Raw genomic sequence first — 15,813 nt, forward strand, 5'->3', positions numbered from 1 at the left:
GCTGTTCACTGACTATGACAGCTACACCCTGGTCCCTACTGGGTGCTGTCCACTGACTATGACAGCTACACCCTGGTCGCTACTGGGTGCTGTCCACTGACTATGACAGCTACACCCTGGTCCCTACTGGGTGCTGTCCACTGACTATGACAGCTACTCCCTGGTCCCTACTGGGTGCTGTTCACTGACTATGACAGCTACACCCTGGTCCCTACTGGGTCCTGTCCACTGACTATGACAGCTACACCCTGGTCCCTACTGGGTGCTGTCCACTGACTATGACAGCTACACCCTGGTCGCTACTGGGTGCTGTCCACTGACTATGACAGCTACACCCTGGTCCCTACTGGGTGCTGTCCACTGACTATGACAGCTACACCCTGGTCCCTACTGGGTGCTGTCCACTGACTATGACAGCTACACCCTGGTCCCTACTGGGTGCTGTCCACTGACTATGACAGCTACACCCTGGTCCCTACTGGGTGCTGTCCACTGACTATGACAGCTACACCCTGGTCCCTACTGGGTGCTGTCCACTGACTATGACAGCTACACCCTGGTCCCTACTGGGTGCTGTTCACTGACTATGACAGCTACACCCTGGTCCCTACTGGGTGCTGTCCACTGACTATGACAGCTACACCCTGGTCCCTACTGGGTGCTGTCCACTGACTATGACAGCTACACCCTGGTCCCTACTGGGTGCTGTCCACTGACTATGACAGCTACACCCTGGTGTATTCCTGCACTAACTTGGCAGTCTGTTCCATGTGAACTTTGATCCTGAGCAGAGAGCGTTCAGTCCCAGACCAGACCCCCCCAAACTCTGCACTGTCATGCCCGAGTAACAAAGGAACTCAAAGTATGGCATCCATGTTAGAAACTCCCTCAGTTGTCAGATGAAACTCCCTCACTTGTCAGTTGTCAGTACAGACAAGGGTCCAAAATAACAGTTTTTATTTCAAATATTTTGGAGCTATTGATTGAGCCTGCCTGGAGAGCCAGATGTGCAAGGTTTGTACTTTTAGGACAATTCCATTGTTTCAATTGAGCCAGGCAAGCTCAATCAAGAGCTTAAAACAAAGTGCTTCTTCAACTGCATTGCTTGCTGTTTGGGGTTTTAGGGGGGGGTGGGGGGGTGGAATGATGCTTTAAGTAATTTTATTACATGCCTGCATACAAAGAATTGTGTGTTTGTTACTCTTTCTGATTCACACCTGAAAATCATAGCTTACATCTTATATTAAAGTTTGACATCCTCCAAAGTCTAAGTTTAAATTACAGATACGACTGTGTGGACTGAGCTTGTTAGAACAAATTGCTTAGTAAACACCTACTAATGTCTGTACAGCTAAATAGAGTGCCACTCAAACATTTCCCAGTGGACCATACAACAACAACAACAAGAACAGACAACACAATGTAAGTAAGAAGTAAGAAATAAAGGTCCAGTCTATCTATTTCATCATATTCCATCTATTCCATCTATTCCATCCTATTCCAACCTATTTCATCCCAGTCCATCCCATTCCATTCCATCCCATTCCATTCTATTCCATCCCAGTCTATCTATTCCAACCTATTTCATCCCAGTGCATCATATTCCATCTATTCCATCCCAGTCTATCTATTCCATCTATTCCAACCTATTTCATCCCAGTCCATCATATTCCATCTATTCCATTCTATTCCATCCCAGTCTATCTATTCCATCTATTCCAACCTATTTCATCCCAGTGCATCATATTCCATCCTATTCCATCCCACCAGATTGTTTTATAACATTTATCCTGGTATGTCCCCATGACTCCAGTTTGCTAATTGTTTACTTTATGTCAGAAATAAGCCCTGGGGTGCAACAAAGACGTTCATTCATGAGAGAGACTCCAGTGTGGCGTGACCCAGGAGACTGAAGCTTCTCTTATAAATACACATCCTGAATTGACCAGATATCCTGACCAGAGAGACAGAGGTAAGATGTGCTTTTTGCTGTTGTATGGGATTTCATATAAAGACAAATGTTTCGAATGAATGTTCAAATTAGAACACTTGTTTGGGGAGTTCAAATGATCTTTGGTTGGTACGATAGCAAGAGAAATAAGGTAGAGTTTGCTGAATATCTTCGTCATCTGAGACGAAGAGACCAACAGCAGGGACTGGGAAAGGAAACAAATCTGATCTCTATATATCTATTTACAAACTTCAATTAACCCAATGATTGATGTGTGTTACATGGTTGATGCTGAAACATATTTATATTGATTTTCTCTTTTCTTTGTGAAGAATCTTTTTTTTCTGTCTTGAAAATGTGACTAATTAGGAGAAAGTGAGAGTGATGGCTCGCTTAGCCAGCCATTTTAAGACAGATATCAGAGATACTGTATGTTTTGCATTTATGACAGAGAGAGATATTATATGTTAATATTTTGCATTTGAGGAAATGATGGCCGATGAGTCATCTGTCCTCCTTTTCTCCATTTACTATTTTATTCGACAATGAAAAAAACATGATATTGGAATTTCCTGTGGTTTGCTCTCTTTAACAGGGTAGCTGGCAGGGTGGCCTAGTGGTTAGAGCGTTGCACTAGTAACCGCAAGTTTGCAAGTTCAAACCCCCGAGCTAACAACATACAAATCTGTCATTCTGCCCCTGAACAGGCAGTTAACCCACTGTTCCTAGGCTGTCATTGAAAATAAGAATTTGTTCTTAACTGACTTGCCTAGTAAAATAAAAATTAACCATCTTTCTATTAGTAAAATGGACAACAACATCTAAGGCGAGTTTCACCAATTATGCCTATTCCTGGACTGACTTCTTGTCCCCAAAAATGTTCTCTTATATTGACAAGATAGTCAAGTGACCGCTCTAACAATGGAAATACATGTCATCAAAGATGGGAGGCAGGTGGGAGGAGGCGAGATCAGGTGGGACTATTCTAGCCAATGAGAGGGCAGATACATGTGAACAACAGGCCCTAGAGCTACTGTTGATAAAGGATTCATCTTTGCCATTATAGATCTGTGACCGCATGGGAAGCACCATTTTAAAATGTAGTTAATGTCCTTCTTCATTGGCTGATTGCGCCAAACTCATAGGAATCTCCACCTAATTTACTATTTTAAAATGGTGGAAGTCCTCAACTCAAATGTCCATGCTAAAACTATATATCTCTATGGTTAAAAGGCACAACTAAAAAAGTTGCCAAAAATCCAAGTGCGTCCACTTATATCAGTGCATTTGTAAACTCGGGAGGCCACAGAGGGGAGAACGGCTCATAATAATGTCTGGAATGGAGTAAATGGAATGGTATCAAACACATGAAAACCATGTGCTTGATGTGTTGGATGCCATTCCAATGATTCCGTTCCAGCCCGTCCTCCCCATTTAGGGTGCCACCGGCTGCCTGTGATTTGAAACAACCTAACCATTAAGAAACGTATTTTCGATCAAATACGCCTCGTGGCAAATTAGGATTACATTTTTTTGTTGACCAAATTCTACACTCTCATTAACCTCCATACAAAAATTCCTCACTTCGTGGGCTCATTTTCGCAGACAGATTTTGGGCGGAGTAAACCTCTCGCTTAGCCTCTTCCTCTCTGTTGTCCCTCAGAAAATGTTTTTTAAATTTTTTAAAAGCTTTGTTTTCTCTGTTGATTGATAGTAATTATTTTCAGGTGACGGCTGCCCCTGTGACCATGACGCCATTGTTTGCCCTCCTCTTGCCTCTCCTCCTCCTGCCCCTCGTCAGTGCCCAGGTTCCCCACTGGGGGCCTTGTCCGGAACCAGCCGTCCAGCCCGCCTTCAGCATGAAAAAGGTACTAACCCCCTGCCTGACCAATCGGCACAGATAATTTACCTAGTGTACCTGCCAATCATGAATGGCCAGTCAATCAGAAAATGAAGAGACCATGACTAATGTAGTTTTTAGTGTTCATCTTGTAAGACAGGTAGATTTAGTATGACATTCCCTGTGATATGTTCATGATAATAATCATTTATTTAAATAACTTGTATGGCATTTTATCACAGAAATAATCAACAAGCACAACAACATGTTAAGTTGGAGATTTTGAGAATTTGTGTTTATTTATTTCTAGTTCATGGGTAGATGGTTTGAAATCGCCAAACTGCCAGCCCAGTTTGAGAAGGGGAAGTGCATTGAGACCAACTTCTCCATGAAGGCTGATCAGACCATTAGAGTGGTCAGCTCTGAAATATTGTGAGTAGATTACGTACACCTAGGATTGAAAAATTCCGGTAATTTAAATTCTTCAGTTTTCCAAAAATCCTGGTTGGAAGATTCCGGATTTTCTGCTTCTTTCCTAATAATTCTGGGAAAACCAGGCAATATTGGGAAAGTTACAGGAATTTTTCAACCCTAAATACACCTTTTGATTACATACACTTTTATCCTGAACAATGTTGTTCGCAAATTCAAAGTAGTGAGCCATGCAGTTTATTTCAGTTGTGACACATTTAATTTATTTTGAAAATCAGCTAATTTCAGTTGACATGCAGATCATTTCAGTTGCTGTACAGTTCTTTCTGTTGATATCCTTTGATATGAATCTCGTGCTTTTGACCTTTTGGTGACCTTTGACAGAAAGGGAGAGCTAAGAACTATCGAGGGGACAGGAGTCACAGAGGACTTGAAGAACCCAGCCAAGTTAGGCATCAGCTACTCTTACGGTGAGTGTTATGATCAGCTGTTACACCATAACTACAGTAGAGCAGGGCAACCAGGGTCGTGTTCAGTAGGGAGAAACTGTATTAAATAGGGAGGTACTGCCTGAACTTGTCCTACACCTCATCTAGGGCAGGAGTGCCACTGCCCAGCTCCAATTCTCAAGAGCTCCAGTCTATTCTGGTTTAAGCCATCCCTTTTCTTCTTACAAGTTTAACCAGGGTCATGTTCAGTAGGGAGAAAACATTTTGAAATGGAATAAACCCTGGATTGCTGATGCTTTGTATTGGCCAATGAGAGGCTCTGAAGCCACCGGCCATCATATTGGCACTCCACAGAAGGAACAGTCGTTCATAGGAATTCTACAGTATTTCAATGGTTGGAGTGGGGAAAGTAACATTAGCACTTGCAAAAAATATATACTTTAAGGAACATGTTTTATATATTTGATATTTTTATTTTCATGCTCACATAATATTATAAACAAATATGCATTAAGGTCTAATATAATAAACGTGGCAAAAACAAATTTAGACATTAATAAATTACTTTCTATAGCTTCTAAAGTCTTTTTTTATAGCGGTGGGGTAGTTCCAAGATGGAGGGCAAGGTGGCATCAAAACAGCGGCCCCTGTCTGTCAACTAGTGTATATATAAACCATTGAATAAAACAGGGAGGTAGCTACTACCTGAAATTGTCCAATAAGATTTTGCTTGTTTGTTTTCCGTTGCTAAATGTTTTTGCTACAGTGTGCCCTACTAAACATGTGTGTAGACTTCCCCAACTAACAAATGACATTCAATGGTCAACAAAAATGAGAAAGATGCTAGCCTTTAAGGACAAACTGAGCAGTAGAGATCACTCACCACAGTTCAAATGGTAGGGGTTGTTTTTTGAAAGTCAGGAGATATCATGAGTTGGACCTGTTAGCCCATATAAACAGAATAATATAAAATAAGAACCGAAGGCCATCTCATCCCACTATGTTGATCTTGACACCATTTGAGAGGGATAATTACATTTCTTGCAATTTGAAGAAGTCATCACGACTGCAATCACATTATAATCTGTGGAATAAACCTAATGTGATCCTGTGTGTCTTGCCTTCATCTGTTTGTTTCTCATCTCTGTGTCTCTAATAGTCCTGCCCTACTCTCCTTACTGGATCCTCTCCACTGACTATGAGAACTCAGCGCTGATCTATTCCTGCACCGATGTCCTGCGTCTGTTCCACATGGACTTTGCCTGGATCCTGGGGCGCACACGCACCCTCCCTGCCGCCACCGTCAACAAAGCCAGGGAGATCTTCACGAGCAGCAACATTGATGTTAGTCGGATGGTTGCCAGCAGGCAGCAGGGCTGTGATTAGACCCTCTGAGAGATTCAATACAATCAATTCAATAGGATAGAGTAGAGTAATGTAGAGTAGAACTTAATAGAATTTTCCTACAGGGACATTTGGTTTGCAACAACATAGTATGCAAAGTATGATGTTGATGGAAACAAGTTATACATTTTCCCTCATCTGTGTAATAATATGTTCGCTCTGGCAAACTTCAGTGACATTTCATTAATTATTCAGAGGAATCGTTAGAGGAAAACAATGTACAGTAATAGTTTGTCTGGGTTTTATGCTTTTCTGTCAAAAAAAATAGTTATATATATATATTCCAGTTACAATTACGTTATTTTAAATCCTATGACTAGAAATTAATTGTTGTGACCTAATTTAAAATGTTTGTCCCAAACTGAAAACATGAGTATTCTCATTAGAGGCAATAAAGTACAAGGAAATCAATATCATGTGAGTTTGATTGGACAGATGTCTACTGCCACCTTGTGGCTACTGTAAAAAATAAGAAGAATGCATGATAAATGCACGAGTCTTAATATGTTAAAACTCCTACCGTTGTTTTAATCCATCATATGGTCTCATTTAACATAGTCTTAAACTAAACACAATGTTGGTGTAAATGTGCCTTAGGAGACACTTGTATATCCTGCACGTTTATTCTGTAGCATGCGCGTTCCTTGTCTCCCCATGGGATATATTTTTATATGACACTGCATCAAAACCTGCGACGGCAGCTAGCTAGCGGCTAGTTTGCTACACGTTCAATTATTTAATTCACGTATGACAATTAAAGACCGATAAAACTCAACCGTGATGAAGCCAGCAGTCGATGAGATGTTCCCCGAAGGAGCTGGGCCATACGTGGATCTTGACGAGGTTTGCAAACACTTGTTATGCTTCAGAATTGATAGTTAGGTAGCTATGTTAGCTAACGTTAACATGACCTGTTAGGGAGCTACTGTAACTAGTTAGATTTCCTCTGTATGAACTACTCACACTAGAAGTAACCAAGCTCTATTTGGTGGCTGTAGGAATTGTAATTGAGCTTTTTATTGAATTTAGCCAGCTCACCAGTGTCGTCTTCGGTGGGGGTTTATTGGCGGTAGGCATCCAATGTTATGGTGCATTACCACCAACTACTGTACTGGAGTGTGGGCCAGAGACCGGGGGAAACTAAATCCTTCCTGCCAGCCCCGTTGCTCTTTAAAAAATATTAAAGACTATATGTAATGACGTTCTACTCAATATACTCTTTAAACTAATTTCCTATATCCACATCTCCCTCTTACTAGATCTCAGCCTCTCTCTTTCCCTCTGATATTGCCCACACTGTGGCAAAACATCAAATCATTTTTTATTAGTCACATACACAGGGTTAGCAGATGTTAATGCGAGTGTGGTGAAATGCTTGTGCTTCTAGTTTCTGACAGTGCAGCAACATCTAACAAGTCATCTAAAAGTTCCACAACAACTACCTAATACACACACATCTAAAGGGATTGAATAAGAATATGTACATATAAATATATGGATGACCGAGCGGCATAGGCAAGATGGTATAAAATACAGTATATATATATGAGATGAGTAATGTAATATATGTAAACATTATTAAACTGACTAGTGATCCATTTATTAAAGTGGCCAAAGATTTTGAGCCTGTATGTCGGCAGCAGCCTCTCTGTGTTAGTGATGGCTGTTTAACAGTCTGAAAAACAGCTTCTATCTCAAGGCCATCAGTCTCTCGGTTCCAGCTTTGATGCACCTGTACTGACCTCGCCTTCTGGATGGTAGCGGGGTGAACAGTCAGTGGCTCGGGTGGTTGTTGTCCTTAATTCTTGTTGTGACATCGGGTGCTGTAGGTGTCCTGGAGGGCAGGTAGTTTACCCGCGGTGATGGGTTGTGCAAACCACACCATCCTCTGGAGAGCCTTGCAGTTGTGGGTGGTACAGTTGCCGTACCAGGCGGTGATAGAGCCCGACAGGATGCTCTCAATTGTGCATCTGTAAAAGTATGTGAGGGTTTTGGGTGACAAGCCAAATTGTTTCAGCCTCTTGAGGTTGCGCCTTCTTCACCACACTGTCTGTGTGGGTGGACCATTTCAGTTTGTCCGTGATGTGTACGCCGAGGAACTTAACTTTCCACCTTCCCCACTGCTGTCCCATTGATGTGGATAGGGGGGGTGCTCCCTCTGCTGTTTCCTGAAGTTTAGTGAGAGGTTGTTATCCTGACACCAGACTCTGATTGCCCTCACCACCTCCCTGTAGGCTGTCTCATCATTGTTGGTAATCAAGCCCACTACTGTTGTGTCGTCTGCAAACTTGATGATTGAGTTTGAGGCGTGCATGGCCACGCATTTGTGGGAGAACAGTGACTACAGGAGAGGGCTGAGCACACACCCTTGTTGAGGATCGTCGGAGTGGAGATGTTGTTTCCTACGTTCACCACCCAGGGCCTCAAGCTTAATGATGAGCTTGGAGGGTACTATGGTGTTGAATGCTGAACTGTAGTCAATTAACAGCATTCTTACATAGGTATTCATCTTGTCCAGATGGGATTGTGCAGTGTGATGGCGATTGCATCATCTGTAGACCTATTGGGGCGGTATGCAAATTGAAGTGGGTCTAGGCTGGCAGGTAAGGTGGAGGTGATATGATCTGTAGTGTCTTAACACTTAGTACTTATTTATGTAATAAGAAAGACTCGGAATACAAGCAATTGAACTGGAGCTTCACATTTACTCAAACTAGTTAGTACCAGAATAACATAGAACAATACTGCGCATGACCAAGGGTGCTCCATCCTTAAAGGGGACATCAGTAATTAACAGAACATAACATTCCTTCTCTTATACAATCAGAGTTACTTTTACCAAACCACAACTGAAACATTTCCCAGAACTTCTTGTAGTTATTTTGCATCTTTTAATTTGAACTTGAACAGTTCGTTTTTGTTTGTTTGTTTATAAGTCTAGTCTGTCTGGTGGATGGTGCCTTCGTTCTGGGTAGCGCCTCGGATTGTCTGGAGGCTCCTGAACATCCTCAGTGTGTGCTTGTTCCATTATAGCGTCTGCTATAGCAGCACCTTCATCAACACGTTCCCTTCTTTCAGCCTGGGGTCTCTCTACTGCCCCACCGTCCTCTACAGTTCCCTGTGTGTCACTCTCAGGAGCTCTCTGTGCCTGTTCTCTCTCGATTGTTGTGCTGTTTTCCGTGGAATGCATTTGGTTAATGTGACGCCGCCACATTATGTCTGGGCTCACTTGAACCTGGTAAGTTCTGGGTCCCGTTTGTGTGTGTACGGTCCCTCTTGTCCATTTCCCTCCTCTTCTGTAGTCTCGCACCATCACTTCCTGTCCTGTTTGGAGATGGCGCTCCCGGCCACCGGAGAGCATCTTGGCTTGTTTGTTCAGCACTTCATTACGCCTGTTTGGCTTCATGATGTCCAGCTGTGTGCGGAGAGGCCTCCCGAACATCAGTGCGGCTGGGCTTTCATTTGTCGTGGCATGTGGGGTGTTTCGGTAGGAGGCCAGGAACTTGGCCAGTTTTGTTTGCAAAGTCCCTTCGTCTCGTTTTGCTGCACGGAGTCCTTGCTTTAGGGTTTGCACAAAGCGTTCTGCCAGCCCATTGGTGGCAGGGTGGTACGGAGCTGAGGTTGAGTGTTTGATTCCATTTACTGACATGAATCTTGTAAACTCGTCACTTACAAAAGCTTGCGCGTTGTCACTTACCAGCTGCAGTGGCAAACCGAGCGTGCAAACGTTGTTCTGAGACACTCTATCGTCTGAGCTGAGGTGGAGGAGTCAGTGCATAACACCTCTGGCCATTTGGAATGGGCATCAACTATAACCAGAAACATGTGCTTTTCAAAGGGACCAGCGTAGTCCACATGAATTCTCTGCCATGGCTCTGCGGGCCATTCCCATGGGTGGACTGGGACAGGAGCAGGCATGTGAAGGGTTTCCAAACATCCACTACAGTTCTTTGCCATATTTTCTATCTGTTGGTCCAGACCTGGCCACCAGAAGTGGCTCCTTGCGAGCAGCTTCATTTTGACAATTCCAACATGACCTTCATGTAGTTGCTGCAAGACTAGATGTTGGCATTTCTGGGGTATCATGACTCTCATTCCCCACATCAAACATCCTTGGTACGTTGTAATTTCGTTTCTCCGCTGGAAATACGGAGTCAGCTCCTTTCTGCCAGTAGCTGGCCATCCTGACATGGTGTAGGTGTACACTTTTGACAAGGTCACATCTTTCCTTGTCTCCTGTTTGATAACTGTGCTTGTGACTGGTAGTGCCTCAAGCTGAGCGGTATGGAACATGTCCACTGCATCCACCCTCCTTTGTCTTTCTCTTGTACACGGCAGTCTGGATAATCCATCTGCATTTGTGTGGAGGGATGACGGCTTAAACTCAATGTCATACATATGACTGGCAAGGAACAGGGCATATCGCTGTAACCTGGCTGCTGTCATTGCCGGAATGCCTTTCTTTGGACTGAAAATGGAAAGCAACGGCTGGTGATCTGTAACCAGTGTGAAACGCTTGCCATATAGGTATGCGTGGAATTTCTTGACGCCCCACACTAGTGCCAGTGCTTCTTTGTCGATTTGTGAGTAGTTTTTCTCTGCATCATTCAATGTTCGTGACGCGAATGCAACTGGCCTCTCTGACCCATCTTTCAGTGTGTGTGAAAGGACTGCCCCTAATCCATAAGGGGACGCATCACAAGCCCACTTCACTGGCATTTCAGGGTCGTAATGCATCAGGACCTGTTCAGATGTTATGAGCCGTTTTGCCTCCAGAAATGTATTTTCACACTGCTCTGTCCACCGCCATGTCCTATTCTTTTCCAGGAGCTGATTTAGAGGCTGGAGTACTGCTGAAAGGTTTGGGAGGAATCTTCTGGAGTAATTGATCAGTCCCGTGAAAGATCTCACTTCTGTGATATTTTGTGGTCGTGGTGCCTGTACCACTGCCTCGATTTTGTCCTGTGTTTTGTGCAATCCATTGCAGTCAATCTCATATCCACAGAAGACAATCTTGTCTTTGAAGAACTCACACTTCTTTAAGTTTGCCTGTAGACCATACTCTTTCAGTCTTTTCAGGACCTCTTCCAGGTTAGCCAGGTGCTCTTTGTCGGTGTGTCCTGTTATGATCATGTCATCCAGGATACACTGGGTTCCTGGGATTCCTTGCAAAATCTGGTCAATAGTTCGTTGCCAAATGGCTGGGGCTGATTCAATGCCAAAAACCAGGCGGTTATACCTGTATAGACCTTTGTGTGTGTTTATTGTCAGGTACTGTTTGGAACTCTCTTCAACCGGTAGCTGCAGGTAAGCCTGTTTCAGATCGATTTTACTGAAGTGTTTCCCACCAGCTAGTGCAGCAAAGATTTCATCCAGATGTGGTAGGGGGTATTGGTCCACATGCAACATTGGATTCACAGTTACCTTGAAGTCCCCACACATTCTAACAGACCCGTCTTTCTTCACAATAGGAACTATGGGTGTGGCCCATTCGCTTCTGTCCACTTTCGTCAGGATCCCTGTATCCTGCAAGCGATCGATTTCCGCTTCCACCTTTGGTCTCAGGGAGTATGGAACAGATCTGGCTTTGCAGAATTTTGGGATTGCATCATCTCTTAGTACAAGTTTTGCTGTGAAGCCTTTTACTGTTCCCATCTGATCACTGAAAACTGTGTTGTATTTCTTCCGCAAGTGTTCCAGTGTTTGGTCTGTGCCTTTCTCTTTGGACTGGAACGTGTGGAGCATTTTCAAGTCACACCAATTCAGCTTTATTTTTGAAAGCCATTCCCTGCCAAATAATGGGGGGCCAGTTCCAGGCACCACATACAGCTGTAACTGCTGTGTTTGCCCCCCATAATGCACTCTGACTTGCAACGCCCCCATTGGGCTCAATCTCTCTCCTGAGTATGTCTTCAGCAACACATTTGTGTTCTTCAGCTTGATAGCCTTAAAATGCTCATTGTAGACAGTAGTGGAAATTATAGACACTGCAGATCCTGTGTCCAGCTCCATTTTGAGGGGTTTTCCTTCGATATCTGGTGTCACCCATATTATGCTACTGCTGGGAGAAGTCACTGTGTTTAACTCCATTGTACCATTTAATCGTTCATCTGAATCACTGCCACTGTTCTCTGCTAGTGCATTCACAGACCCTTTAATTTTCTCAGTTTTCCTGTTGTGACTGAATTTTGCTTTGCATGCTCTTTGAATGTGCCCCCTTCTACTGCATTTGTGACAAATTTCGTCTTTGAAACGGCAATCCTCTGCTCTGTGACCATCTCTGTCACACCTGTTGCATTTTTCGGCCACACGGGGGCGCTGTCGACTGCGTGAAAACTTGTGCAGGGAAATTTGTGACAGGTCAGTACTTCTTTTACTTTGCAACTCAAATGCATCTTTAGTCGCGATTTCCATAGCCACAGCAATTTCAACAGCCTTTGCAAACGTGAGCTCTGATTCTGTGAGCAAACGTTTTTGAATGTGTTCATGTTTCAGTCCACAAACAAATCTATCCCTTAATGTGTCATTTAGGTTCTCTCCCAACTGGCAATGTTCCGACAGTTTCTTCAACACTGCTACATATGTACTAACCCCCTCCCCCTCATTCTGATCTCTCTTGTGGAAACGAAAACGTTCCGCGATGAGGAGTGGTTTAGGTGATAGGTGATTTTGCAATATCTCCACAATCTCTGTGAATGTTTTATTTGAGGGCTTCAGAGGGCAGTCAGATCTCTTAGCAAACTGTATGTTTTTGGGCCAATTAAACTCAACAACGCTGGTACTCTTTTGTTATCAGCAATGTCGTTTGCAATGAAGTACTGTTCCAGTCGTTCAATGTAAGTTGCCCAGTTTTCTTGCGTGTCATCAAACACATCTATTTTCCCGATGCTAGCCATTCTCTTTACCTCCGGCTCCACGGGTCTTTGATCTGCCGCCTCGTTCTCGTCAGCTCTCCCCTCGTTTTCACTGCTTGCTAGCTGTTGTGCTACAGGGTCAAAATCTTCCTCTCTTCCTACGAACTCCATCTGAATTCGTGATGCACACTGCAGGTAATCATCCTCGTCGCCATTGTAGTGTCTTAACACTTAGTACTTATTTATGTAATAAGAAAGACTCGGAATACAAGCAATTGAACTGGAGCTTCACATTTACTCAAACTAGTTAGTACCAGAATAACATAGAACAATACTGCGCATGACCAAGGGTGCTCCATCCTTAAAGGGGACATCAGTAATTAACAGAACATAACATGATCCTTGACTAGTCTCTCAAAGCACTTCATGATGACAAAAGTGAGTGTTACTGGGTGATAGTAATTTACAGTTGAAGTCAGAAGTTTACATACACATTTACATTTACATTTTACATTTAAGTCATTTAGCAGACGCTCTTATCCAGAGCGACTTACAAATTGGTGCGTTCACCTTAAGACATCCAGTGGAACAGCCACTTTACAATAGTGCATCTAAATCTTTTAAGGGGGGGGGGTGAGAAGGATTACTTTATCCTATCCTAGGTATTCCTGAAAGAGGTGGGGTTTCAGGTGTCTCCGGAAGGTGGTGATTGACTCCGCTGTCCTGGCGTCGTGAGGGAGTTTGTTCCACCATTGGGGGGCCAGAGCAGCGAACAGTTTTGACTGGGCTGCGCGGGAACTGTACTTCCTCAGTGGTAGGGAGGCGAGCAGGCCAGAGGTGGATGAACGCAGTGCCCTTGTTTGGGTGTAGGGCCTGATCAGAGCCTGGAGGTACTGAGGTGCCGTTCCCCTCACAGCTCCATAGGCAAGCACCATGGTCTTGTAGCGGATGCGAGCTTCAACTGGAAGCCAGTGGAGAGAGCGGAGGAGCGGGGTGACGTGAGAGAACTTGGGAAGGTTGAATACACCTTAGCCAAATACATTTAAACTCAGTTTTTCACAATTCCTGACATTTAATCCTTGTAAAAAATTCCTGTCTTAGGTCAGTTTGGATCACCACATTATTTTAAGAATATGAAATGTCAGAATAAAAGTAGAGAGAATGATTTATTTCAGCTTTTATTTCTTTCATCACATTCCCAGTGGGTCAGAAGTTTACATACACTCAATTAGTATTTGGTAGCATTGCCTTTAAATTGTTGAACTTGGGTCAAATGTTTCGGGTAGCCTTCCACAAGCTTGCCACAATTCCTCCTGACAGAGTTGATATAACTGAGTCAGGTTTGTAGGCCTCCTTGGTTGCACACGCTTTTTCAGTTCTGCCCACAAATTATCTACAGGATAGAGGTCAGAGCTTTCACCCAACTTTAAACATCAGCTAACCGATCGCTGCAGCTGTACATAGTCCATCTGTAAATAGCCCACCCAGTCTACCTACCTCATCCCCATATTGTTTGAATTTACTTTTCTGCTCTCTTGCACACCAGTATTTCTACTTGCACATCACCATCTGCTCATCTTTCACTCCAGTGTTAATTTGCTAAATTGTAATTACTTCGCTACTATGGCCTATGTATTGCCTTACCTTCTCACTCCATTTGCACACACTATATAGACCTTTTTTTCTATTGTGTTGACTGTACGCTATGTTTAACTCTGTGTTGTTGTTTGTGTCGCACTGCTTTGCTTTTTCTTGGCCAGGTCGCAGTTGTAAATGAGAACTTGTTCCCAACTAGCCTATCTGGTTAAATAAAGGTGAAATAAATCAAAGTTAACAGCTTTAACTTGGTCTTTTGTTTAGACATGTCACATTAACGTTAGCTCGCTAAAATAAGAACTATAATCCCAATCCATAGAGTCACGTTACTAGCAATACAAACCGATTGTCATAACAAGCTAAAGTTAACCAAATAACATTAGCTTCATTGTTAGTTAGCAAGCCAGCCATTGAACTCCAGCTAGCTAGCTAACAGCAAGCTTTAGTTTGCAATGAAAATAACTGTCTGACCAAAACAAAACCGAAACGGTTAATATCTGAATCTGTAGCTAGATTCTTACCTGTATACATGGATGAAAGCTTCACGGCAGACTGCAACCCCTTTCATCAGACATCCTGTGTTGTTTCTGTTTAGTTTGCACAGCTTGTTTGGCCTGTTGTGTTCCACTGATTTCAAGACATGTTATTTTCAGAGTGAGTCAGCCAGCATTGCATGGCACGATCGTCGTCCAGAAAGTAGTCCATCACAACTTTTTCCCAGTCCTTTGTCGATAGCGCCTGATAAATTCTGGGAAGCAATGTTATTGAGAGCAGTAGCAACATATTTGCAGTTCTCCATGGCTAAAGTTATATCTTTAAAAAAAACTGCATTACTAGCAGCTAATTTTATAGACACAGATGCAACACCGCAGACCAATCCAGCCCACTCATTATCTCAGCCAATCATGGCTAGCGGGAAGGTTGCTGCCTTTCTCTGTGGCTAAACCAACTTGGCTCGTAATTTAACAATTTTATTCGTATTTACAGATGACATACACGTTTGATATTAAGGTACATGAAAGTTCACATGTTCAAGAAGGCATCTCTGCCAAAAAACACATTTTGATAAAAAAAACATTTTTTAAAATAAGTTCAAAAGGCTCTCCTGTGAAGTCAAGACTTGCGACATACGCCTAGTTTCCTGAATCGGGTCACATTTGGACATGATTAAACTTGAAAAGTTGGTGAATGGCAAGTAGAATGGCTGCTTCCTGAGCTTAAAGGAGAATCGCCATATTCAACGTCTTCTTTGTAAACCAGATTCTGGTTCAGCTCACCACTAACTTT

The 15,813-nt window shown here is 43.2% G+C and overlaps 1 protein-coding gene across 1 annotated transcript; it reads left to right on the forward strand.

Annotated features, from left to right (window-relative positions):
- The first annotated feature begins 1,873 nt into the window (after positions 1–1,873).
- On the forward strand, positions 1,874–6,487 carry apoda.1 (apolipoprotein Da, duplicate 1). The gene is made up of 5 exons (XM_029624230.1): positions 1,874–1,972; positions 3,679–3,819; positions 4,102–4,223; positions 4,608–4,693; positions 5,832–6,487. Exons 2-5 carry the CDS (start codon positions 3,700–3,702, stop codon positions 6,056–6,058), a joined length of 555 nt encoding a protein of 184 aa, XP_029480090.1. The 5' UTR covers positions 1,874–1,972; positions 3,679–3,699; the 3' UTR covers positions 6,059–6,487.
- The last annotated feature ends 9,326 nt before the right edge of the window (positions 6,488–15,813 follow it).

The sequence above is a fragment of the Oncorhynchus nerka genome, linkage group LG20 (genome assembly GCF_034236695.1).
Source record: "Oncorhynchus nerka isolate Pitt River linkage group LG20, Oner_Uvic_2.0, whole genome shotgun sequence".
Taxonomy (NCBI): domain Eukaryota; kingdom Metazoa; phylum Chordata; class Actinopteri; order Salmoniformes; family Salmonidae; genus Oncorhynchus; species Oncorhynchus nerka.